This window comes from Rhinolophus ferrumequinum, chromosome 20 (assembly GCF_004115265.2).
Source record: "Rhinolophus ferrumequinum isolate MPI-CBG mRhiFer1 chromosome 20, mRhiFer1_v1.p, whole genome shotgun sequence".
Lineage (NCBI taxonomy): Eukaryota > Metazoa > Chordata > Mammalia > Chiroptera > Rhinolophidae > Rhinolophus > Rhinolophus ferrumequinum.
The window spans coordinates 48,582,299-48,607,816 of NC_046303.1; the positions used below are offsets into that span (position 1 = coordinate 48,582,299).

A 25,518-nucleotide genomic window follows, 5' to 3' on the forward strand; every position below is an offset into this window, starting at 1 on the left:
AATGGCTAGGGAGGTAACATTCTCAGTCTGTATACTATAATTATTGAAAATATTTTAGTTATAACTTGAATTTTTACTTAAGATATGAAAGATAAACAAGAATCCTTCCTTTTTATATAGATTTGATCTGAAACAGAGCTATAAATCAAACACTTAAATGCACTAGGAGATAGGGACTTTAAAGGTATCCAATTATGAATCCTTGTGTAAAGGCAGTAGTCACTCCCTTTTTATCTCTTTGTAAATTTGAATTTCCACCTTCAATTAATTACCTTGGTTTAGGTAACGTTATAGGAACAGGTAAAAATCTTATTAGCATGAACTAGACTAGTAATTAAGATAGGAACAGGTAAAAATCTTATTAGCATGAACTAGACTAGTAATTAAGAATGGGTTCTGGTATCACATTGCTTTATGCTCAAATTTTGGCTTCACTACCTACTGTGAGTCTTTTAGAAGTTTCTTAAACTCAAAATGTTAATAGTTTATAATGCATTTCTTTCTTTGTAGACCATACCCTTTTGTTTTATTCTATTCTAAATTTCATGGGCTAGAAATGTGTGTTGACGCAAGGACTTTTGGGAATGAGGCTCGATTCATCAGGCGTTCGTGTACCCCCAATGCAGAGGTAAGCTCACAGAAACCTTTGTTGGGAGCCGGGGCATAGGTATATGGGGTCTGAGTATTAACCACACAAGTCTGGAGCCTGAGACACTTTTAATTAGTGATTCATGTTGTACTGCCCAGCATCTTTCCACTGAAAATGTAGTGACGTTAGCTAAGATCTTAAATATTACTTTGCACATTAAAGAAATTGTGATGTTTCTTGTAAGAGAAAATACTGGACTTCTGTTTATCCTAGAAGCTCTATATTTGGCTCAAATACATGTTTTGATTTGATAGAGGTAGATGACAAAGCTAAAAACTAAAATAAGTTTTATGTGCTACTATAAAATTTTTAATAAAATTGTGTTTTAATATAATATTTTTGGTTTTGTTTTACACGGAACAATAAACATTTTAAATTTTATAGTTGTGTAATGTCACAGTTAAGACTATAGGTTTTGAAGCCAGACTTAATTAGATTCGTGTCTTCTCTTTGACTAACTAGCTTTAGAACCTTGTCTATACTTCAGTTTTATCTGTAAAAAGGTGTTACGATGACTAAAGGTGTTAATACGTGTAAAGTACCTAGGACAGTATCTGTCATAAAAAAGTATAGTGTTAACTACCATTATTGCATTTTATCAAATCAAAGATGCCACTCCTAATTTCAGATATGCTATATGCTAAAAGGTAAAAAATATGAATCATAGAATTGATGAAATAACAGTATTTTCTTTTTAATGCTACATGGGCTGTAGAGCCGGCATCAAGATTGTATTGATGTACCTCTTTCCCAGTTGATAACCATTTACTATTGTTACAAGTCTTATAATTAATTGTATGGTTTCCATGTTGTGTTTGTGAATTACTTTGAAAAGAATAGTTTTCAAAATTGCAGGATGAGGATGCTTCTAAAGGTAAAAAATAATTCATATAAGTACAAAATTATTCTTTTAACTAACACAGGTGAGGCATGAAATTGAAGATGGAACCATACATCTTTACATTTATTCTATACAAAGTATTCCAAAAGGAACTGAAATTACTATTGCCTTTGATTTTGACTATGGGAATTGGTAAGTTCAAACCTGTAAATATGATACCTGTTGTTTCAAAATAGTTTCTTTAATGTCCGCAAAAAATTTTAGGTATTGTCATTACTGTTACAGCTTTTTATTTTTATTTATCATGAGGCCATTAAAAGTACTTGAAAACAAACATTTTGGTATCAGCTTCCATTACAGCAATGTTGCTTAGTTCCTTTCTAACCTTTCCTTAATTACTGTTGTGATGTAAATACTAATAGTAATTATAATTAGTAATCCCAATTCAGCCGTACAACACTGACCTTCTTTATGTGAGAATTTTCCCCTTCTTTTCCTTCTTGTATTTTTTTAAGTATAGTTGGTGTACGATATTATATTTAGTTTCAGATGTACAATATAGTGATTTGACATTTTTATACCTTACAATGTGGCCACCCCACTAATTCTAGTAATCATCTGTCATTGTGCAAACATCACAATATTATTGACTCTATTCCCCTTCACCCTTTTACACATTCCGCCATCCCTCTGGCAACCATCCCTTTGGTCTCTGTTTCTAAGAGTCTGTTTTTGTTCTCTGTTCGTTCTGTTTTTTTAGATTCCACATATAAGTGAAACCATATGGTATTTGTTTTTCTCTGTCTGACTTACATCACTTAGCATACCTTCTAGGTCCATCATACATGTTTTCACAAGTGGCAAACTTTCATTTTTTTTATTACTGTGTAATATTCCATTGTGTGTATGTGTATTTATACCACATCTTCTTTATCCAATCATCTATTGATGGACACCTAGGTTGTTTCCATATCTTGGCTGTTGTAAATAATGTTGCAATGAACAACATAGGGGTGCATATATCTTTTTGAAGTAGTTTTTTGTTTTTCTCGGGTAGATGCTCAGAAGTGAAATTGCTGGGTCACATATTAAATCTATTTTTAGTTTTTTGAGGAATCTCCATACTGTTTTCCATGGCGGCTGTACCAATTTATAGTCTCACCGACAGTGTAACGAGGGTTCCTTTTTCTCCACATCTTCATCAGCACATTATTTGTTCACTTTTTGATAGTAGCCATTCTGATTGGTGTGAGTGGTATCTGATTGTGGTTTTGATTTGCATTTTCCCGATGATTAGGGATGTTGAGCATCTTTTCGTGTGTCTGTTGGCCATCTGTATGTCTTTTTCAGAGAAATGTCTTTTCATGTCCTCTGCCCATTTTTGATAGGATTATTGTTTTTATTACTGAGTTGTATGAGTTACTTATATATTTTGGATATCAACCCAAATTATCAGCTATATCATTTGCAAATATCTTCTCCCATTCAATAGGTTGTCTTTTTGTTTTCTTTATGGTTTCCTTCACTCTGTAGAAGCTTGATGACGTCCCATTTGTTTATTTTTGCTTATTTTCCCTTGCTCGAGGGGACATGTGCAAAAAGATATTACTCAGACTGATGTCAAATAATTTGCTGCCTATAGTTTCTTCTAGTTGTTTTATGATTTCAGGCTTACATTTAAGTCTTTAATCCAACTTCTTTATTTTTGCATATGGTGTAAGTTTGGTCCAGTTTCGTTTTTTTGCGTGTATCTGTCCAGTTTTACTAACACCACTTACAGAGACTTTCATTTCTCCATTATATATAGTTGCTGCCTTTGTTGTAGATTAGTTGACCATCCTTCTTGTTTTTTAGGGGGTACAGTTTTAGTGATACAATTAATTTTGTTAATCAGTATGAATGGATAATTTTCACTTTTTGCCTCTCAAAACAAATTGTGCCAAATTTTTTTTGCAGTATAAATTGAAAGGGTTTGTTGGAGATCCTGCAAGAAAACTCTGAGAACTATTGTTCTGAAACACGGTGGGGTGGGCGGGGAGGAGTTCATTCTGAGTATAAAAACTTCAATTTCAATTTTTAAAAATTTAACATAAAAATAAATAATACAAAAGTCCATGTGCCTACTTCCCAAATTAAGAAATAAAACATTATCCATTGAAGCCTCTCATGTGTAGCAGGCAGATTGCATCTCTTTTCCCTTTCACCAGAGATAATTGCCATCTTTAGTTTGGTGCATTTAAAATAGTATCTGGTATTATTTTGTATATTTTAAAATTATATTTAAATTATAATCTGTATTATTTTGCATTCATCTTTTCTCATTCATTACTTTTATGAGATTCAGTACTATGTTATGTGTAGCTCTAGTTCATTTCTTTTCACTGTTGATGGTTCTATCCCCCTGTTGGTGGACCTTTAGATTGACAAAAAAATGACTTTTTGAACATGTCAGCATGTGTACATTTCTCTTCATCTCCCTCGGTAGGGACGTAGGGGCAGAATTTCTGGGTTGTAGAATGTGCACAGCCTCAGTTTTTACTCGGCCTATGTGAAGGACCGATTTACATTCCCATAGTTTTACTTCCTGGCTCCACTTTACTGTACAATTTTAAAAATTGATGCTAATCCATGTGAAACGGTATCTTTTTATGTTTTTAATTACATTACCCTTGATTATTTTATGAACCCAAAGATCTTTTTATGTATTTGTGATTTGGCTTTCCTGTCTTGTGAATTGCCTAATTATCTGTTCAATTTTTGTGCTGAATAGTCATTTTCTTACTGATTTTTTTGGGTAGAAGGGCATTCTTTATATATTTTGTAGTCTTTGGGTTGTAAGTATTTCAGTGTATTTCCTCCTATTCGATATTTTATTTTTTTAATTGTTGTATGGTACCCGATTTAAATGCAGACAATTTTAATGTTCACTATGTTTTCTATCAGTGAAAACTCTCTTCCTTCAATATGCATGTCTATTTGATAATTTAAGTGTTCCCTTTTTTAGCCCTTTCTCCCACAGAAGGTGGAAAATACAGCACAATGGCTCTTTGCTCATTGCTTTGAGAGACTATCCCGCAGTGGTTAAGAATATAAGCTTTTTATAATCTGACTGTCCGGTTTCAAATCCTAGGTTGGTTACCTATTAGCTATGTAACCTTGGACCAGTTTCTTTGTGCTCGAGTACAAAGAAACTGTGAGAATTATATGTAACAAGGATATTTTGAAGATTCAAGATGTGTTTAAAACAGTTCCTGGCACAGAATAAGTGCTTAATACACATTAGCCGTTGCCATCATTATTATTTGCAGTTCTGATATCAGAGAAAACATCTAGAAAGAGTTTCAGGCTAGTTTCTATTAATACCTGATATGGAGAGGTGGGAGGTAGTCAGTAAATCTTTGAATTCTACCTAATTCACACAGCATTAGGCAAGCAGCTAGGAGTTTGAGCTGTACCTTTGTACCAGTGTTGAAAGTGAATGAGTAGGAGTATTAAAAATTTGGAAAAGTAAATCTTTTTATTGTGAACAAACATTAAACTACTTTTAAAGCATGCAAAGTGGGAGGCTTCTATTATTGTTTAACTGAGGTTTGGGCTTTTATCCTGTAGCCTAGACAGGAACTAAGTCTTGGTGGTAGAGATAAAGAGGGCAGAGCAGTAAGAAATACTGGAGAGATGCAAATGTGGACCTGTGTCAGAATCCATCCCTAACATTTATTAATGTGTGACTTTGGACAAGACACTCTCTCTGAGCTTTGGTCTAATCTGTAAAATGGGAGTAATAATTATCACTACTGTGAAGAGAAATAGTAATTTTAGTATTACTATTAGTAATTTACTATTTACTAATTACTAAAATTACTAATAGTGATTTTTCAAGCTTCCGTTTGAAAGAGGGATTACTTGAGAGGGGCAAAGGAAGCATAACTTTAAATTTTTTCAAGAGCTTTTTAAAGAAACCTGGTTATTGAAATCATTCATAAGAGAAAAACTAGTTAAAGTTTGGTATTATACCTAGCATATTTTTTATTTAAGTCAAATTTAGGTTATTTTGTCACTTGTGTATATACTTTACAACACTCGGGGACCACTTTAGTAAATATGGCTTTTGCTTTAAGGTGAGTCACAGTATCATTTTACTTAAAAAGAGTCAGTTTATTGTGTTTTTTTCCTATAGCCATTACTAGTTGTCCTTATGATTGAAGGCACAGACATCAACTTTTAGTTATTGTTTTTATAAGAAAATAAAATGTCTTTTGTGATAGTTGTTAGGAATGCAAATTAGTGAAAAGAATTGCTTATAATTAGTAATAGCATATAATTTTGTGGAGTTGTCGCTTACAATGGATTAGAAAATTTTAGTTTGTTTTATGTCTTGAATAAATGGTTAACTGGTTATCTTTCTAGTAAGTACAAGGTGGACTGCGCATGCCTCAAAGAAAATCCAGAGTGCCCTGTTCTGAAACGTAGTTCTGAGTCCACGGAAAACATCAACAGTGGTTATGAGACCAGAAGGAAAAAAGGGAAAAAAGAAAAGGATATTTCAAAAGAAAAAGATACACAAAATCAGAATATTACTTTGGATTGTGAAGGAACAACCAACAAAATGAAAAGCCCAGAAACTAAACAGAGAAAGCTTTCTCCACTGAGACTATCAGTATCAAATAATCAGGTACTGAACTGTACTCCACTGATTCTTGATGTCAGAAATTAACAAAGGAAAAGAATTTGTCATATTTTAACTTCTTATTTTATATAAAATAGTTTAAAATTTGTAAGTTAAGTCCACTCTGTTATTTAATGAAGTACATACAAGTGTAAAATACAGGTTCTGCTAGAATTTGTACAATATTTGTTGAACTAAGAAACTACTCAGCCAACAAATCCTTGCAGAATTGAATATAAGATTTTTGTAAGGCTGGGTAATTTAAAATTTTCTTCCAGATTGCACCGTCCTTGTATTCAGAATAAATGTTCTGATTTAAAGTCTTAAGCCATAAAATTTCCTTTTTTTTTTAATATTTGAGACATAATTAAACTAATTATATGAGGGTGACAGATGAGATTTTTGAGAGAAAATTTTCTTAAGAACACACAAGATAATTTTGTGGAAAGGGTTTTTCCCTATACTTCTGCCCTGACAGGAAATACTTTGTTATATGCCCTCTAAACACATGAAAGTTGGGATGGATAAGGACATTATTGACTAGAACTTTAAAAAGCAAAATTATTTGAATGATTTTGAAAACTTTATTGAATTAGGAAACCAGTTTTAAGTTTCTAAAATGGATTTAAGCAGGCTTGTAATTTTCATATGTTGAATTAGTTGGGTTGAAACCCATGTAAAATAGTTAGTGCCCCTAGTTGTATATGTAGTAGTTTTTGTAACGCAGTCATTTCCATCTTTCAGGAACCAGATTTTATTGATGATATAGAAGAAAAAACTCCCATTAGCAATGAAGTAGAAATGGAATCCGAGGAGCAGATTGCAGAAAGGAAAAGGAAGATGGTAAGTTGGGAAGCTAGTAGCTGCTTCATGCTGTCCCTCAGGCTTAGTGACGCTGTTGTTCTCATAGTAACTGTTGCTGCCTTTATGAGGGCTTTTACACTGTTTTGTTTGAAGTTAGCAACCCTCATGTACTACTGAGCATTTGTTTGGCTTGGTCATTGCCATTCAAGTTACTTCCACTGATCTTTTGTGTTTTCACTATATATTCATTAGACTTTTTAGAATGTGTGACATTTAAGAAATAATTTAACATTTTTGAAGCTGAGAACTATTAATAAATTTTAATGCCAGAATTACTGTTTAAAATGTCTTTCATTAGCTAAATGTATTCTTTCTCTTCATAATTTAATGTAAAACAAGATGGAATTTTAAAACTTACAATAGCACCAAATAAATGGCTTATGCAAAAAAAAACCCACTGGTAGCTACTATTTGTGTATCTCATACTGCTATCATAAAATAAGGTTTTCATTAAAATGTTTAGTATTTATATTCCTTGTACTATTTATTTGCAAATATCTGTATAAAAACTAGGACAAGATTTTTTTTTTTTTTTTACAAATCTATGCTAATTTAGTAATCAGTACAATCTTTAGGCCAGTTAAGAAAGTAGTATGGTATAGTTTGCCCTTAGATTTGAAATGACTTTACACAACTAATGGTCTTAGTATGGATTTTCCCGTCCCCTTTATTTTATGTGCTCCCTGATTTCCAGTCTTAGTGATCATCACACTGTATTCCATGGAATCTCAGGTGTTATATACTCATGGGGTAGGATCTTTGCAATTTGGGTTTTGTAGGCCTATTGAATGTGTGTTTCCTGTTTTATTGCCTTGATAATCATTTCTCTAGTACTGATTCATTGTTGATGTTCAAAATTGTGAAAGCAATGCAGAACTCTTGAATAGCATCAGGATTTCAGGAACACTGCTCTGATGGGGCAGGGTAGTACAAGATAGAAAAAAGTACAGCAATTGGTTTTTTTGTTTTGTTTTGTTTTTTAAAGAATTCTTCTACCTAAAGGAATCATCTTGAACCTTTTTCAAGATTCAGTTGCATCTAAATTATCTGTACCTACACAAAATTACCTCTGACCTTTTCATGACTAGATTTTCCTTTTGGCCTGTTCATTCCACAATTGCCACAGTCTTGTTATTTGCACGAATCTGCAAGAACTTTTAGAATACCCACTTAGAGTATCATTTGTTGGGAGGCATGTGTCTGCTAGGAGGAACCTCTTTTACAAGTGGTTTTAAGGGCTATAAACACTTTGGAAAAAATATGAAATTGGAAAAAAAACCCACAAAACCTCGGGGCTCGTTCTGTGCTCATAATTTTATTCAGATTGCATTATGTTTAAAAGTTTGTATGGAAAAAGACAGTCTTTGTGACAGGGAGTCCACTGTCTTCCCTTAATGCTGGCATTTTGGAGTAAAACCTGCTTTTCTTTTCACCAAAAAAAAAAGAACAAAAACACGAAAGTAATACGTCCTTCTATCAGTGCTAAGAAAGTAAGTGGAGCTTACAACCATTTTCAGATTCCAGAAGAAAATACACGCTTTTGCTGAGGTTGAACGTGGTGGAATTTAGGGTGGACATGTGACAAAAAGGCTTGTTTGGGAATCCATTTCTGGTTCTGATTTTGCTTATTAATATAGATGAATACTTGTTTTTATATTCATTTTAATATGTCATTAAGGTGGCTGTACGTTTTTTTCTTAGGTATAAAATGGGGAAAACTTGAAAAAGTGTAAATGTTTAGAATTTGTTGGTATTTTAAAGGGATATGAAATATTTAAAAATCTTAGGCTTCCTGACCTGTAAGCCCTCATAGTCAACTGCAATGTTGTTTCTAATTGGTACATTTGCTTTGATGTTTCAAATAAGAATGCAAAAGCATGCATCCTAGGATTCTTACGTAATTGGTATGGTTGTTCCCCTGTCAAAGTATTAGTGAGGACCAAAATAACTGGTTTTGAAAAGTTTAAATGCTAAACAGTATTTATTTTTCTAGTGTTTGCCTTTTATATTGCTTAACATCAGTAGTTAGAAAGGTAAACTCCTGAGAAACTTATGGAAACTTATGGAAAATTAAATTTTCACTTGTGACAGGACAGACTTTATTATTAAGGGTGTAAAGGGAAATAGTAGTTCACAAGTATATTTACGAGCTTGGGATATAAAAGGAGTCATACTCTCCTGCCATGTAATGTCCAAATTCAAATATACTGAAGCCCATCCTTTTGTACTATAGTTTAAACCATATGACATTGTTTTGACCATTTTTTACCTAAACAAATGGCAGTTTCATATACAACCTAAAGTTTAGCATTTTGCTCAGTCTCCAAAAATTACATCATCAGTGGATTTATGTATTTTCGTTGCTGGCTTGTTTTTTAATGAGAATGGAAGCAGATGTTTCTACCTTCAGGGGCATTTACAAAACCAATTACAACATACCAAGCAGTGTGGTAAAGGAAGATGAAATATGATGGCTACAGCTTGGGGGACTCAGAGACCATCTCAGGAACTAGGTAGTATTTATCATAGACCTTATGAGTAGGGTTTAAAGAACTGCAGATTAGCTTATGGATAAATTGTGTGGAATTGAATGGATGGTATTTCTCTAGGGGACATAGGTAGTTATAAATCATATTTGGCTGAGATTGTAGGCTGGTATTGGGAGGAGGGGTAGGGGTAGAGAGATAAGGTTGGTTGTAGATCACATGAAATGATGATTTCATGAAAGAAGATTTATTCGAATCACTATGTGGCCAGGGTAGAAAGCCATTCTTTTAACATTTTCCTTTCCCATCCATTATATTTTTCTTCTCCTCCCCCTTAATAAGTTATTCCCTGCTTATAAAAGCAAACTTGTAGCTGACTAGAATGGAGCTGAGTAAATGGTCACTGGACATTTCCTCTTCAGCTAGTAAGAAATATTTCTTAGGCAGTGGGCTGGAATTGACTGGGGAGATTCTTAACAATCAGCACGTCAGTAGGCTGTTTATACTCAACTGATTCCAAAACCCGGGCACTACTGAGTGGACTCCCCCAGGTACACAGCAGTTGAGGTGAGATGAGGTGACCATAGCCTTGCCTGTGGAAGGGGGCTAGATATCAGAAAGTTCGCCTTATTTTGTTGAACAAGTGATCAGTTAAAATACAAAACCTTTGAAAGATTTAAAGGGATGCTTATCCCCTCCTCACCCCCACTTATAATGTTATAAAGAGAACCTCCTTTATAGTATCTTTTAATACATTTTCAAAATACTTTCCCATAATCTTATGGAAAGACTGTACCTTGGGAATATAGTCTTGGTTAATATTTGATGGCCTGTTATGGTCACATTGTTTAAACTGGAGTCCATGGAAGATGGTACAGGACAGAAATTGGACAAAAAGGGTAGGAAGGCTATGAAAGGATAGTCACCCTAGGTATGAGACTCTTGACCTTGTCAGCAGCTAGGATAATCTAGAATTATTTGTATAACACTAGGATGTAAACTACTTAAGGGTAAGAATGCCTACCTTTTATAAAAGTAGATGATCGATAAATGAGCCTAGTAAATATTCACAGCAGCAATTTGAGGAAAGATACAGGCTTGTGTGTGAACTTCAGGTGAAGCTTCCTTATCGCCCAGACTGTGCCCTGGAGGCCTTACCAGGATGCAGGATTCCCCATAAGTTTTTTAATGTGTATAATCCTTCACATTAAAAAGTGTTCCACAACTCTAATTTAGGATGTTTTGTGAAAAAGAGAGCTGTGGCCAGTGAGTTTAGTAAACGGTTTACCATGTCCCCAACTTTGAGATCCCCAGTGTGCATGGTATGTTTAAACAGTTGTGAAATTGTTATCATTTCCTAAATGATACAGCCTTGTAACTTGTTTTTTTGTGGTGACACCTTCAAAATTCCAGATTTTTATTCCATGGAACACACAATCTGGGAAATCACTACACAGAATCCATGCTGTTACTAACGCCTCTAGGAAGTGACTCAATTTATTAGATCACTTCAGAAGATGTATTGTAGTAATAGTAACATGTCATAGGGAGAGTGAATTTATTGCCAGAAAAGTCATCTGATAACATATTTATCAACCATCTCACTTTTCTCTCTGTATAGCATAATTAAGTTGATGCTGATTACTAATTTTAATTTTCTAAGGTCCCTGTTTCTTTCCTCATAGTTTAGGGATAATATTTCTAAAGATGAGTGATTAATTATATTGTAGTATTCAATAGCAAAAGGGAAACAGGGATCATTTATTTTTACAGGTATTCTGTTCAAACAAAATGAGGATATTCGGCCTTAGCTGCCCTGTTTAAGTATTGAAGTCTTGTTTAAATACTTAAGTTATATGCCTTCAAATAACAGTGACACATGCTTTATAGAATGTATATAACTTAACAAAAATTTGTGTTTGCTATATGCTGAGCACCATTTAAGGTACTGGGTGAACAAGGAAGGCAAAGGTCCCTGTTCTGGAGAAGCTTCTATGGAGAATGGGGTGCAAGAGTAACACACACAAACCAAGTAGGAAACGTGCTACGAGGATAAACTGAATCATGTGGCAGAGAAGAAATGGACATACCACATGAGCCATACTTAATAATGTTTTGGAATGATATTGGTAACCAATTTTATGTATTTTTTTAAAGATTAATAAATCGCTAATTCCTATTTGAAAGGATAAGGGAAGTTACTTGAGTAAGCAGTCTTTTCTCTATTTCAAGGCTGTAGTGTAGGGTAATGTGGAAGGTTGGTCCTGTCCTTTTGCTTTTCCTTGAAAGGCAAGTTTTTTGGTTTTTTTTTTTTTTTAAAAAGCCCCTTCCAACTTGGTAGCAAGGTAAAAATTAAATCACGAGTCCCTAGATGTCATTTTGTTTCCTGCTCAATTTTTTATTTTTTAAATTTTTATATTGGGTAACTGTGTTTTTCCCAGGACCCATCAGCTTCAAGTCAAGTTGCTGTCCTTCAGTCTACTGAGGGCGCAGCTCAGCTCCAAGTCCAGTCGCCGTTTTCAGTCTGGTTGTAGGGGGCGCAGCCCACCATCCCATGCGGGAATCGAACCGACAACCTTGTTGAGAGCTCGTGCTCTAACCAGCTGAGCCATCCGGTCACCCCACCAGCAGCTCAGCTCAAGTCGTCGTCTTCAATCTAGTTGTGGAGGGCGCAGCTCACAGTGGCCCATGTGGGAATCGAACCAGCAACCCTGTTGTTAAGAGCACGCACTCTAACCAGCTGAGCTAACTGGCGGCCCCCTCCTCAATTTTTATACCCTACTACTAGAAAATTTCCTTCTAAATGTACTATGGGCATGCACAGTTCATAAGCTTACATTTACTAAGTTTCAATTTACCAGATATCCCTGATTTGGATAAACTGTAACAATTTATTCAGTGCTTCATTTTTTCAGTTGCAGTATTATATACAACTTGAATTCATGTGTTTTATTATGTAATCTCTGAAATACACAAACCTTAGGTTATTTTCCTCATTTGCTGAATTAGGAGTCTTAGACAAGATATCCAGTCTCTTCTAACTATAAAGTTATGATTTCAAGTTAGATTTGAGCTCCAGTGTTTATACGTTGAAGCAAAGCTGGAATAAAAATTTCTTTTTTTTTTTTTGATTGGGGAACAGTGTTTTTTTCCAGGACCCATCAGCTCCAAGTCAAGACGTTTTCAATCTAGTTGTGGAGGGCACAGCTCACTGGCCCATGTGGGAATCGAATGGGCGACCTTGGTGTTCTAAGCACTGCGCTCTAACCAACTGAGCCAACCGGCCACCTGGAATAAAAATTTTAAGTGAGAAAATTCTACAAGAATGCTATTAAGCAGATTTCCTTTTCCCTATAGGAAATGACATGATGCATGTGTATGTCATAAAAGCAATCTGTACGTAGATCTCATCAGAGAGCCCTCACAGGTTAGCACCCAACACTCCAGCATTAACAGTGTGTCACAAAAATCACATTAGTGATCCTGTATGGCAACCCTATTGAATTCTAATTCTCTATCAGGGTCTGTCAGTTGCCCAGCTCACACATGATATTGAAGTCTGGACAAAGTCATAAGCCTGAAATAAGTCACGGTTTTAGAATATACAGGTCTTAGTAACAGCCTTTTGTGACAAGTATAATCTAAATCACATCAAGCACAGAGGTTAGGGTCTGTATGCAGTCTGCTGGGATTAATTAGGACTCCGAACTTCTCTAATCCCATACACAGCCAGATGGAATTACTTTAAGCTATCCACAAAAGTGTTATTGTTCAGTTAGATCACTGGGTGGTCAGTTTTCAGTCATTAAATATACTGCGTATCTGGTTATGTATCAAAGAATGCATTAGTTGCCGTGGTGTATATAAAAGCTGAATGACATGAACTTTAAGGAATTTAAAAATAAAAGGAGATCAGTGTGCTAATGATTTTTTCTCATATGGAAAATCAGCCATGCTTCCATTCCCAACATAGGATATCTGTTGAGTGCTTTCAGTTAACTGTTGTAATAAATGTATAAATGTATAAATAGAGTTAGGCTTTCTTTTACTTTATGCAGAGTATCAGTGTTTGTTGCTAGAGTTCATCAGGAGCCAGGAAGCTTGGGAATAGTTATGGCACTGCCTGTGAGTGAGGCACGTAGAACACACGGGCTTAGGCTTCTTCAGCAGTGGAGGAGCCTCAGCAGCTCCAAAAGACGATGTGCCATCTCTAAAGAAAAGATTTTGTTTTGACTATCAGTTAGTTGTACTGTTTATAAGGAAATCCAGAGTTTAATTAAATGAGTTTGGTCTTTACATCAAATAATTTTATCTCCAACCCTCACACTCACCATCCAAGTGAATATTGGACTATGTCAAAGAAACCTCTTTTGACATAAATTCATATTCATCTTAGAAAATCCTGGATAACCATGATATAGAAAACACCTTCCTTGGGTACTTGTCTCTGTGTAACTTTAGTACATAAAATGATCCTTGCTAAGAAGTTTATTTCTTTTTGAAGAATGTACTTTCCCCAGATTTATTTTAAAATTTTTAAAAAAGATAAGTACAATAATAATTACCTCCACTTCCCTCTACCCATCCCCACTGAACAGGTGAAGCAATTATGAAAATTATTTTCAGTTACTCCAGGTTTCTAAATTTAGGGCTTTGGAAGGGCCCTGATATATGGAGACAAGGTTTTTATAGACAACCATAAGATAAAAGGAGGTCGAATAAAGTGATTTTAAAAGACCAGGTACATGAATTATCTAAGGAACAAATTCAGCTTTAAAACTTCCACTTCCAATTAAAAGACCTTTTTTTTTTTTTTTTTTTTTGCCTATGCTGTTTATTTAAGACGCAGATACGTATTTATGAATAAGTAATCTTACCTCTTTGGACCTTACTTTCCTTACCTGTAAAATAAAGAGGATGAGGGTAACACATTTTGTTACAGTGACACAAGCTTTTAAGTATTCTCAGCGGAGTTTTGTTGACATACTACTTTGTCCCCTTACTGAAAATAGCAAAGAAATACACAGGAAAGAGGAAGCAGTAGTTTCCAAAGTACAGGTGTCTTGATGCTTGAATCTCTGCTGATAATTACTGGAACCTAAAAGCTCCAGTGTTGAAAAGACCATGCAGCCAGACCCTGAGTTTCTGAGCTTTCTTCCCCACATCGATGACAATAGAGGAGACAAATGGATCTGAGCCCTAGGACTTGGTTCTTCTCATCTGGAGAACTGGACAGTTGACGGATGTGCTTCCAGTTCCTGGCTGAAAAGCCAAAGCACTTGCCAGACCCAGTGGCCAAGGCCCTGGGTCTGCTTTAACGCTCTCTCTCTCTCCAAAGAAAACTTATGCTCAAAGGGATTCTTGCTGTTCCTCAGTGTAAGACAGGAAGAGCAGAAGGTGGAGGAATGCCTTGTAAGAACCTCAATGGAGGGCAAGAGAGCTCAAGTAGAAATAAGTAACACTCACAGAATGCCTGCCATTTTCCAAGTACTGTTGAAAAACTTCAGAGCTATTTCCTGTTTGAAATCAGTAAGAATTTGGTGAAATGCAAGTTATTCCCCACATTTTATAAGAGGCTGACAAGGTTAACTAGGGTTGTTGAGTTGCCTAGGGTCAGAGAGAGTAAATGACTAGCAGTCATCACTTGAACCCAGGACTTCACCCCACAGTATCTTGCTACCACATGTCATTAATATATTCACTTTTTAAGTTCATATGAATTTAACCTTTTCAACATTTAACCTTTTCAACCATAGGAACTTTAAATCTTAAAAAAAGGCTGACATTTGTTCTACTGAGAAAAAGATTTTCAATTTGGTAAAGCAATATAATTTTTGAGGCTTTTTGTTTTGTTTTGCTTTACCCTTACCATTCATTGGCAATCATCCAGGTGTTCCTTTCATGCAATGTATTTGTAATGACAGGGCTTACCAAGATTGTGGGACTGAAAATATCAAATGAATATAAGTGTTTTGCTAACAGCATCATAGAAGTTATTTTCTAAATTTGCCATGAACATTTGGACTTTTGGATTGCAATGATATTTATGTCAAAATTTAAATTTTATAGACAAGAGAAGAAAGGAAAATGGAAGCAATTCTGCAAGCTTTTGCCAGACTTGAAAAAAGAGAAAAAAGAAGAGAACAAGCTTTGGAAAGAATCAGCACAGCCAAAACTGAAGTTAAAACTGAATGTAAAGATGCACAGATTGTCAATGATGAAGTTATTCAGGTATTATTATTCAGGTCTAGTTATATTTTCACCCTTAACCATTTTCCAGTAAAATTTCCACACCTAATTTAATTATATGAATAAATATTTTGTAATGTTTTATTAGGCTTTCAATAGCATTTTTAAAATCCTATGAGAATTTAGACTTAAGGCTCTATTTTGTTTTTAGAGTAAGGAAAATGTTTATGTCAACTTAGTATATATTGAAATCACAAAGAAGTACTGGTAAGTGAGCTTTTGAAGTAGATTAATGCTGTTAGATCTCAACTTCTCACTTATGTAAACATAGTATTACAAGTTCCATTCTGTGGTATTTTAAATTAGGAACAAGCAAAAGAAGAAACTAGCAAACCAACCCCTGCCAAAGTGAACAGAACCAAACAGAGGAAAAGTTTTTCTCGCAGTAGGACTCACATTGGACAGCAGCGTCGGAGACACAGAACTGTCAGCATGTGCTCAGACATCCAGCCATCTTCTCCCGATATAGAAGTTACATCACAGCAAAATGATATTGAAAATACTGTACTTACATTAGAGCCAGAAACTGAAACTACACTAACAGAAATAATTACTGAGACTGAAGTTCCAGCACTTAATAAATGTCCTACAAAGTACCCCAAAACAAAGAAGGTATGATTGTAAGAACTGTTTCCTAACAAGTGTCTTAAGGTGTTAAATATACTCATATTTTAAAAACTCAATCTGTAAGATCTCAGAAGGAACAGAATGGGAAGAGGCATAGCTTTTTATATTTGCAAAGTTTAACTAACAATGAGAATTGCAAAACTGTAACATCAGTTAATATAAATGTTTGTGTTATTATAAAGACAATTATAATATTCATTCTATGAAGACTTCCTTTTAGTATTGCAATTCATGATTTCTTTTAAATATTTTGCCTGCCCTATGTACTAAATTTACTTATCAGAAATAACTGGTTTTAGATTTATTCTTTGTATTTTTTATAGATACCATAGTGTAGGGTAGATTATAAAAATTAAATGTGAAGAAATTACTGATTTCTATAGAATGTACTAAGAATGAAAATTTGTAAGGAAGGTTTTAGATCAATTTATTAAGATCTTTTAAAAACCACTGTCAGCTTTAATGAAACAATTATGGGAAACTGTTCAGAGATAAACCAACCAGAGCTTTGTATTTATAACTCAGAAATAACAGAACATCCTTATGAAGCTTGTTTTTCTCCCAGTTTTGCGTAGAGTACAGTGGACTGGAGCAGAGATCCTTAAGCTGTTTGGGGAAGGGAGACAGATCATAAGTGGATCCTTCTCACATACTCTGCGTCAAAACACTTGGAAACTTAATTTATCTTGTCTCTGTTCTTATCACATTCAGTAGTTTGTAGGTCCTGTGAAACCATGAAAAGTGTATTTAGTAAACACCTAGGATAAACTCAGGAGTGCACTTTAAAGGAGAGTCAGAGGGGTTAGTTAAAGGTCAGATGTACACACAGGTGTGTCCAGCGTGACAGCTGGAGCTGGAGCTGGAGCAGCAGGTCAGTACTTGTCTTTAACACGGACCGGTTATTTTGGCCCACTTTGGAAGGACAAAAAAAATTGCACCTTTTCTTAATAATTTTGATTAGTGAAAAGAAAACCTCATGTTTAAAAGAGACGCTACTTTCTTGATTACAAATGACTTCGTCCCTGCTCTTCAATTATTACATGACTAAATGATTGTGGTGCTAGAAATTTATTTAAATCCCTGATCAAATGCCTTAATAGTGACTGTCACTGCTGCCAGTTTTTTTGTTTTTTAATGTATATGCACTGGTCTCATCTGGAGATTCTGATGGCAGCCAGGGTGGGCAGGCACTTCCCAAAGCAGATTTTTCTAACAAACTGAACATTTTATACCTGTAACAGAAGCAGTACAAAGCTCAATTTAGTGTTTGTGTTTATAAGATGGTACCAATGTCTCCTCGATTTTACTGTTTTACAAAAGTTACCATGTGTTTTATTTTTACAAAGTATTATCATGTAAAAGAATTTAGGAATAAGAATAGTGAAGGAAGGAAACTATTCCTTGTAGTTCCTTCATCTACAAGGAAACGTAGATGATTTGTATTGATTTTTTTTACATCATGTATGAGTGTTTAAATTACTCAATATGTCATTTTAGGTAATTCCATCGATTTCAAATTTGGTATTAGAATATTCTATAGGAGAATCTATGTAATTCTTTATATATTGATCCAAATTTTTCCTTTTTTTAGCACTTGGTCAATGAATGGTTAAGTGAGAAGAATGAGAAGACAGGAAAACCTTCAGATAACCTTTCAGAAAGACCTCTGCGCATAACCACAGATCCTGAAGTGTTAGCTACACAGCTTAATTCTTTACCAGGCCTCACTTATAGCCCCCACGTATACTCTACTCCTAAGCACTATGTTAGATTTACTTCACCATTCCTTTCAGAAAAAAGGAGAAGGAAAGAACCTACTGAAAACATCTCTGGCTCATGCAAGAAGGTAAACATTTCCTTGGATATAAAAATCTAGGAGGAACCAAATGTCAGACTCATTCCCATTATTTCTGGTAGTGAAATGCTTTTGGAATCGGCTCTAAGTGGATACGTTATATGAACAGCTACAAACTGATTTCTACTCATTTATTATTTTATGTATTTCAGCGATGGCTGAAACAGGCTCTAGAAGAAGAAAACTCAGCTGTTTTACATAGATTTAATTCACCCTGTCAAGAAAGATCCAGAAGTCCTACAGTCAATGGTGAAAGTAAAAGTCCACTACTATTAAATGAAAGCTGTTCCCTTCCAGGTATAATTTATTTTCAGTATTGTTTTAGCGTGAAGAATATGGCAGGAGTTATATGTAACTTTATAACAGGCATATTCTAGTTATTATATAGTTTAATAAAGAAGTACAGTGTTACATATATTTTCTCATTTCTGTCCTCCAACCTTTTGGATGAAGACAGACATGAAAACCTTAATTTGCAAGTACCATGTATACTAGGGCTTATGGCTGAATTTTTGGACTAGTTCTGGCTTTTAGGCTGGCTGCTTTTCAAACAGATTCAAAAGGACTCTTAGAAATCGTTAACATCTGTACTTCTCTAAGATTTCTTAGAGACCCCCTAGGCCTGTAAGCCTTCTGGCAAGATAATGCTCGCATATAGTGAAATTAAGTTGGGGGTGGGGAGAGATTGCTTCAAGATAGTAACAGCTTTAAAAACCCCTAAATTTGAGTTGGGGTTGAAAGTCATCATTATTACTACTTTCACTCTTTCCCAGAATGTATTATTAGATTATAGCAAATAGCAGCAGTGTAATTTTTTATAAATTATTTCACCAACAGATTTAACTACACCACTAAAAAAACGAAGACTTTATCAGTTGCTAGATTCTGCTTACTCAGAAACCTCCACACCTACTCCTTCACCATATGCTACACCAACTCACACAGATATTACTCCGATGGACCCATCATTTGCCACTCCTCCACGAATAAAATCAGATGACGAAGCTTGTAGAAATGGTTATAAGCCCATATATTCACCAGTTACCCCAGTAACTCCTGGCACACCAGGAAATACCATGCACTTTGAGGTGAGAAATTTTTAAACGGAAAAAAAAAAAATTTAACTCATGGATATTTTCCCCCTTTAACAACTAATGTACTGAGATTAGCAAAAAGTTTTTAAGAAATTATAAGAAAATTTGAAATATGCATTATGTGAATCTGAACATTATTTTTAATACAATGAGTATAACTTTCATCTTATTGATATACAGCCAGACTAAATGATTATGTGTATGAAATTGGCCTTAAAAGCAAATGATCTTATATGGGAAATGGAAATAAAACAAAAAAGAAAGTTTAAAACTAAAGTCTGTGTAATGGTTTCTCATTTTAAGTTTTCATTTTTAGAAATATCATGTATTTAGTTACATGTTTTAATTTTCAATTCTAATCATTTCTTTTTATATAGAATATTTCTTCCCCAGAAAGTTCTCCAGAAATTAAGAGACGCACTTATAGTCAAGAGGTAAGGAGTTATTCAATATTCAAAAAGGTTATTTAAATTGGTGATTTTTTCCTAGTATTGTTATTTTGCTTTAATAATTACTGGTAGCTTTTAAAATAAGTAGTCTCAAGATGTTGTCATTTTTTTTTTTTTAAATTCTGTTAACAGGGATATGACAGATCTTCAACTATGTTAACATTGGGGCCTTTTAGAAATTCTAGTTTAACTGAACTGGGTCTACAAGAAATAAAGACTATTGGTTATACCAGCCCTAGGAGTAGGCCTGAAGTCAACAGGCAGTGCCCTGGAGAAAAGGAATCTGTGTCAGACCTTCAACTGGGACTTGATGCAATCGAGCAAACTGCCTTACATAAAACCATGGAAACACCTACACATGACAGGACTGATTCTAACAGCCAACTGGAATCTACTCACTCTGGACGGGGTACAATATATTCTTCCTGGGTAAAGAGTCCTGACAGAACAGGCGTTAACTTCTCAGTAAACTCCAACTTGAGGGACCTGACTCCCTCACATCAGTTGGAGGTTGGAGGCGGCTTCCGAATAAGTGAGTCCAAGTGCCTGATGCAGGATGATACCAGAGGCATGTTTCTGGAAACACCTGTGTTCTGTACGTCGGAAGATGGGCTGGTATCTGGTTTCGGACGGACTGTTAATGACACTTTGATCGACGGAACTTGCACACCCCAGAACCCACCACAAAAGAAAAAGGTTACAAATTTAACAATTTATAGTCCTTTTAATAGGGTTTTTTAATACTACTTCTGAGGGTTATTAGGAGTTATAGTGATGTAAGGCATTCATACGTTAGTTATTCAAGTTCAATTTTTGATATGTACATTTTTAAACCTTTTGTAAATGCCCAGTTAATTAGAAAATGTTTACAGAGAAATAAAACAAGCTAGTATAGGAAATTCTTATAAGGAGCAAGGTTTCAGAGATTTATTTCACCCAGAGAGTAACTTTTAAAAATGATAACCACTACCCAACGAAATGGAGTTGTATTTGTGTTACTTCCCTCTTTTACATAGAAGAGGCAGCCTTATATAGAATACCTGTCCTCAGTATTTAGGCCATGCATATAAATAAGAGTATTTTGAAAAGTCTAAGTATTATGTAAATAATAAATTCCCTGATGTACCACCATTATTTGGTTGGCAGACATAGTGAGTGCCTTATTTCAGAGGAATGGGAGAAACTAACAACACTTATTTGTTAATAGGCTTATTGCTTTAAAAGTCAAAGAATTTTAGTGATGTGTGCTTTTAATTTTTATAACAGAGTCCAGTTGGCAACTTTGTGGGAAGCAATGTAGTATAGTGGAAAGAGCACGGGCTTTCAAATAAGACCTAGGTTCGAATCCCGGCTCCAACACTCACCAGCTGTGTGACCTGGAGTGAGTGAGTTACTCAATTTCCTCATCTGTAAAATGGGGATGATAATATACCTATTTCATAGGATTGTTGTGAGGATTAAATGAGATAATGTATGTAAATCATCTATATACAATGCTTGGTATATAGCAGGCATTTGATAACTGTTAATTATTGTTATTACTTGTTCAGAACCAAATTACTTTACATAATTTTCCTAATATATAGTAATTCTCTTTAGAGAAAAAAGGAATAGATTGACCCTGAACTTGCTTTTCCTTATCTTTCTTAAGGTTTCTCTGTTAGAATACCGTAAAAGACAACGTGAAGCTAGGAAAAGTGGCTCTAAGGCGGAACACTTTCCCCTGGTTACTGTGTCCCCTCATGCAAGTGGGAACCTGAGCAGCAGCCATGGTGATGCGTGTGCCAGCAGGAGTGACAGTGGGGAGCAGGCAGAGGGCACTGGCAGCCCGGCTTTACCAGCACTGGCCACAGCGCAGAGGGCTGCTGCAGATGAGAGCAGCAGCAGCAGCCCCGGCAAGGACACATCCGCCAGCGAGAAGAACGAGCCCGTGCAGTGGTAAGCCCGCCTCAACCTCACTGTGACTTCAGAACTAACCACGAGTAGTGAGCAGCACACCTTATCCTTAAAGCAGTCTGGGTTTGTAAGGATTGGAAGTGCGCTGTTCTGAAAAGAATAAGCTTTTGTTAGTGAACGATCTTCCTGGGGTGTTTTGGTTCTCCTAAGGCTGAGATAGACGTCTGTGGACATAAATTTGTAAGATCCTCTTTGCTGATGGGTTATTGATTAGCTATATATTTGCTTGTGTTGTTATACATCCATTGTTTACTCCTTGATAATTTTCACATTTTTCACATAAATATTCCTCTCCAGAGAACCTTTATCACCGTCAGCATCCTGCATTTTCTTTACCAGTGACCTTAAAAGACGTAGGGTGGGACTTGGCAAAGGGCAGGAGACCACATTCACTTTGCTCCTTTGTCCCCTACGGAGAGCGTCCAATCCTGACACAAGGTCATTTGTAAACAGTAACCTGAAATGACATTCTGAATGTTCATACACTATCCTCCAACCTCCTTTTCACCAAGAAATTGTTTAAGACAAAAGGATGGAGTCTGACTGAGCACTTCAAATAAATGAGGATAAAAATCTGTTTTGAAAACTGGTAGAAAGAAAAAGAGCTGTTTTCAAAGCTTAACACAAAAATGTTTTCCCAAAAGAGCGAAAGCTTTGCTCTGGGAGGACATGCTTTAACGATCATGTTAAATAATCTGGCCGGCAGTAGCTTCTTTTAATTAATGGTATGATTTTATTGTAAAGGACCGCCTCAACGTCAGTGGAGCAAGTGAGAGAAAGGAGTTACCAGAGAGCTTTACTTCTCAGTGATCACCGAAAAGATAAAGACAGTGGTAAGTGAGCTTGTTCCTTTGCCAAAAAGTGGAGTCAGCTAATCACTTTGCAGTTCTAATGTTCTCTTTGGGTCTGCTTCATCTCTAGGGGGAGAATCACCCTGTGTCCCATGTTCACCGAGTCATGTTCCGTCTTCACCTTCATCTCATTCAAATCACATTCCCCAGTTGCAACCCAAGGTCCCAGTCCCTTCTTTCAGTGAACTTATGGAAGGTCAGTAGCAGATGACCTATCATGGTTATTGTTTTAAATATCTTTTTAAATCACAAAGGAGGGAATCTTTATACAAAGTTGATTTAAATAGAATGCACATTGCTTTGTAGTGTTAGTAAAAGGCAATATTTATCATGAAATTTTACATTTACTACAAGTTTCTTCTGCTTTATAGATCCTGATCCTGAAAATCCAGAACCCATGACTACCAATGAATGTCCATCTCCAGATACTTCTCAAAATACTTGTAAAAGCCCTTCAAAAATGAGCAAGGTAATGACACTGACCTTTGAACGTGGATGAAAGTGCACGGTAACAGGCACACACAGGTTTTTCTGCTGTACTAAGGATCAGTTTGTGATTTCTGGACACTTTCTGTCAAACAGAATTTGACCAAACTTTTTAATGTGCTACTTCAATAGCTTACATTTTCTCCAAGAGATCCACCCCTAGTCTATTGGTGTCTAGAAAATTCAGCCTTTTCATGAAATATTTAACCACCCAATTGTCTAAAAACAAAAGATCAGGTAACATTCACTTAAAAGAAACGTTGTCCCCATCGTGGGTCATAAAGCTGTGATCACCGCGTGTGGCGTATCTTTGGAAACTAAAGCGGGGAATCTGAGATTGATTTCCTTTTTCCTTAAAGCACATTATACGTATTTAAGTAAGTGCTCTTGCGTGGGGAGTATTTGAACAATGTAAAGGTATTACACTCAAAATGGTTTCGGGCAGCTGGTTTACCCAAATCAGTTTCTCATGAGGTTGGATATAGAAATGTCGGTTATGGAAGTGACACTGCTAAGTGTTCAGGGTTAGTAGGGTTCTTTCAGAGTAAGGCTCCCAAACACGTTTCGTTGTTTACGGGGGAAAGGCAGATTAGTATTAAAAATCCAGTATTTCTTTAACTGTCTTCAGTAAAAATCCAGGGAATCCGTTGACGCTTATTACCAGAACTTGAAGTGCCTTTGTGATTGACCCGCAAACCTAGCTTATTCCGCACGCCCTTTACAGTCAGTACTGAAATAACGTTAAATACCAGTGTAACAAACCTCGGTGTACATAAAAAGTTTCTTACATTTATGGAAATAGCTTACGTGACCTGTTTTCTTTTCATAGCCTGGTTCACCAGGACCTGTAATTCCTGCCCAGCCGCATGGGAAAATACTCACAAAACCAGATTCCCAGTGGGAGGCGGCAGCTCCTGTGTCAGAAGCTGAGAACGGTGTTCACCTGAAAGCAGAACTCCAAGCACCGCAGCTCCTGAGTGCCCCCCACGCCCTTTCCAAGGCTCCCCCTCAGCAGCTGTCACAGAAGCTGCCCTCGGCGCCCCTCAAGTTGCACTGCCCGCCGTCCCCGCACACAGAGAACCCTCCAAAGCCCTCGACGCCCCACACGCCTGCCCAGCACGGTTACCTCTCACCAAAGCCTCCTGCCCAGCAGCTGGGGTCTCCCTACAGGCCGCACCATTGCCAGTCACCTCAAGTTGGGACAGCTCAGCGAGAGCCGCAGAGAAACTTCTATCCAGCAGCACAGAACCTTCAAGCCGGCGCGCAGCAGGCGAGCCCGGCGGCGTTATTCACACAGACCCCCTCAGGACAGTCGTCAGCAACTTACAGTCAGTTTACCCCCCCGAGTCTGTCGGCCGCCCCGCCCCCGCCGCCCCCGCCGCCCCCCTCCTCGTCCTACTACCCGAGCCAGCCGCCCTCTGCCAACTTCCAGGCCTACAGTCAGCTTAAAGGCGGCCTCGCCCAACAGGCTGTGTTTACATCAGGACCAAACCAAGCACTTCCAGGCACCGCCGGCCAGCAAGCCGTCCCGGGTCACCACGTGGCGCCGGGCCATTTCCTGCCCCCCCAGACCCCCCCGGTGCACCACCAGACGGCTGCCGCTGTGGCCCCGCCGCCACCGCCGCCGCCGCCCGCTCCAGGCCCGCACCTCGTGCAGCCGCCCGGCTCCCACCAGCAGCACTCGGCGGCGCAGGCGCACGTCGTGGGGCCGGTGCACGCCGTCACCCCCGGGGCGCACATGCACTCCCCCGCTGCTGGCCACCACCTGCCCCCGCCGCCCCCGCCGCCCGCGCCCGCGCCGCTCCACCACCCGCCGCCGCACCCCTCGCCCGGCCTCCCGGGCCTCCCCGCACAGCACCAGCACGTGGTGAGCCCGGCCCCGCCCCCGCCCCCTCCGCCGCCGCCTGCGGGCGTGCTGGCGGCCGGGCACCACCCCCCCCATCAAGGACCTCCCCTCTTCCCTGCCAGTGCTCATCCCGCCGTGCCCCCGTACCCCGCACAAGCCGCGCACCACACCACTCTGGGACCCGGAGCCCAGCACCAGCCGTCGGGAACGGGGCCACACTGTCCACTACCGGTCGCAGGTCCTCACCTCCAGCCCCAAGGACCAAACAGTATTCCAACACCGACTGCTTCAGGGTTCTGTCCCCACCCGGGCTCTGTGGCCCTGCCACACGGGGTTCAGGGACCTCAGCAGGCATCGCCAGTACCTGGACAGATACCAATTCACAGAGCACAGGTGCCACCAACATTTCAGAACAATTACCATGGTTCGGGGTGGCATTAAAATGGACTCCAAAAACATTTTTTAAAATGTTCTGTAAGATAAACTGTATATTTCATATGTACCTGTAAGGTACTTTTTAAAGCTTGTACATGAAACTTTGTATAAAAAAAAAAAAAAAACCAGTGCTTTCATTGTATCTTTCCCATTTTTGCTTTTTA

The 25,518-nt window shown here is 37.3% G+C and overlaps 1 protein-coding gene across 3 annotated transcripts in view; it reads left to right on the forward strand.

Moving 5' to 3' along the window:
• The window catches only part of KMT2E (lysine methyltransferase 2E (inactive)), a 72,574-nt gene extending 47,095 nt beyond the window's left edge, over positions 1–25,479 (forward strand). For 2 of the 3 annotated variants that reach the window (XM_033088266.1, XM_033088267.1), the window contains 16 exons: positions 511–628; positions 1,573–1,682; positions 5,898–6,162; positions 6,901–6,999; positions 15,576–15,737; positions 16,062–16,367; positions 17,974–18,228; positions 18,390–18,534; positions 19,075–19,325; positions 19,709–19,765; positions 19,913–20,476; positions 21,432–21,718; positions 22,481–22,569; positions 22,658–22,783; positions 22,959–23,056; positions 23,903–25,479. In XM_033088266.1, coding sequence (XP_032944157.1) covers positions 511–628; positions 1,573–1,682; positions 5,898–6,162; positions 6,901–6,999; positions 15,576–15,737; positions 16,062–16,367; positions 17,974–18,228; positions 18,390–18,534; positions 19,075–19,325; positions 19,709–19,765; positions 19,913–20,476; positions 21,432–21,718; positions 22,481–22,569; positions 22,658–22,783; positions 22,959–23,056; positions 23,903–25,360 — 4,390 coding nt within the window. In that variant the 3' untranslated portion in view covers positions 25,361–25,479. The remainder of the gene's footprint in view (positions 1–510; positions 629–1,572; positions 1,683–5,897; positions 6,163–6,900; positions 7,000–15,575; positions 15,738–16,061; positions 16,368–17,973; positions 18,229–18,389; positions 18,535–19,074; positions 19,326–19,708; positions 19,766–19,912; positions 20,477–21,431; positions 21,719–22,480; positions 22,570–22,657; positions 22,784–22,958; positions 23,057–23,902) is intronic. The other variant, XM_033088268.1, reaches the window with a different exon arrangement.
• The last annotated feature ends 39 nt before the right edge of the window (positions 25,480–25,518 follow it).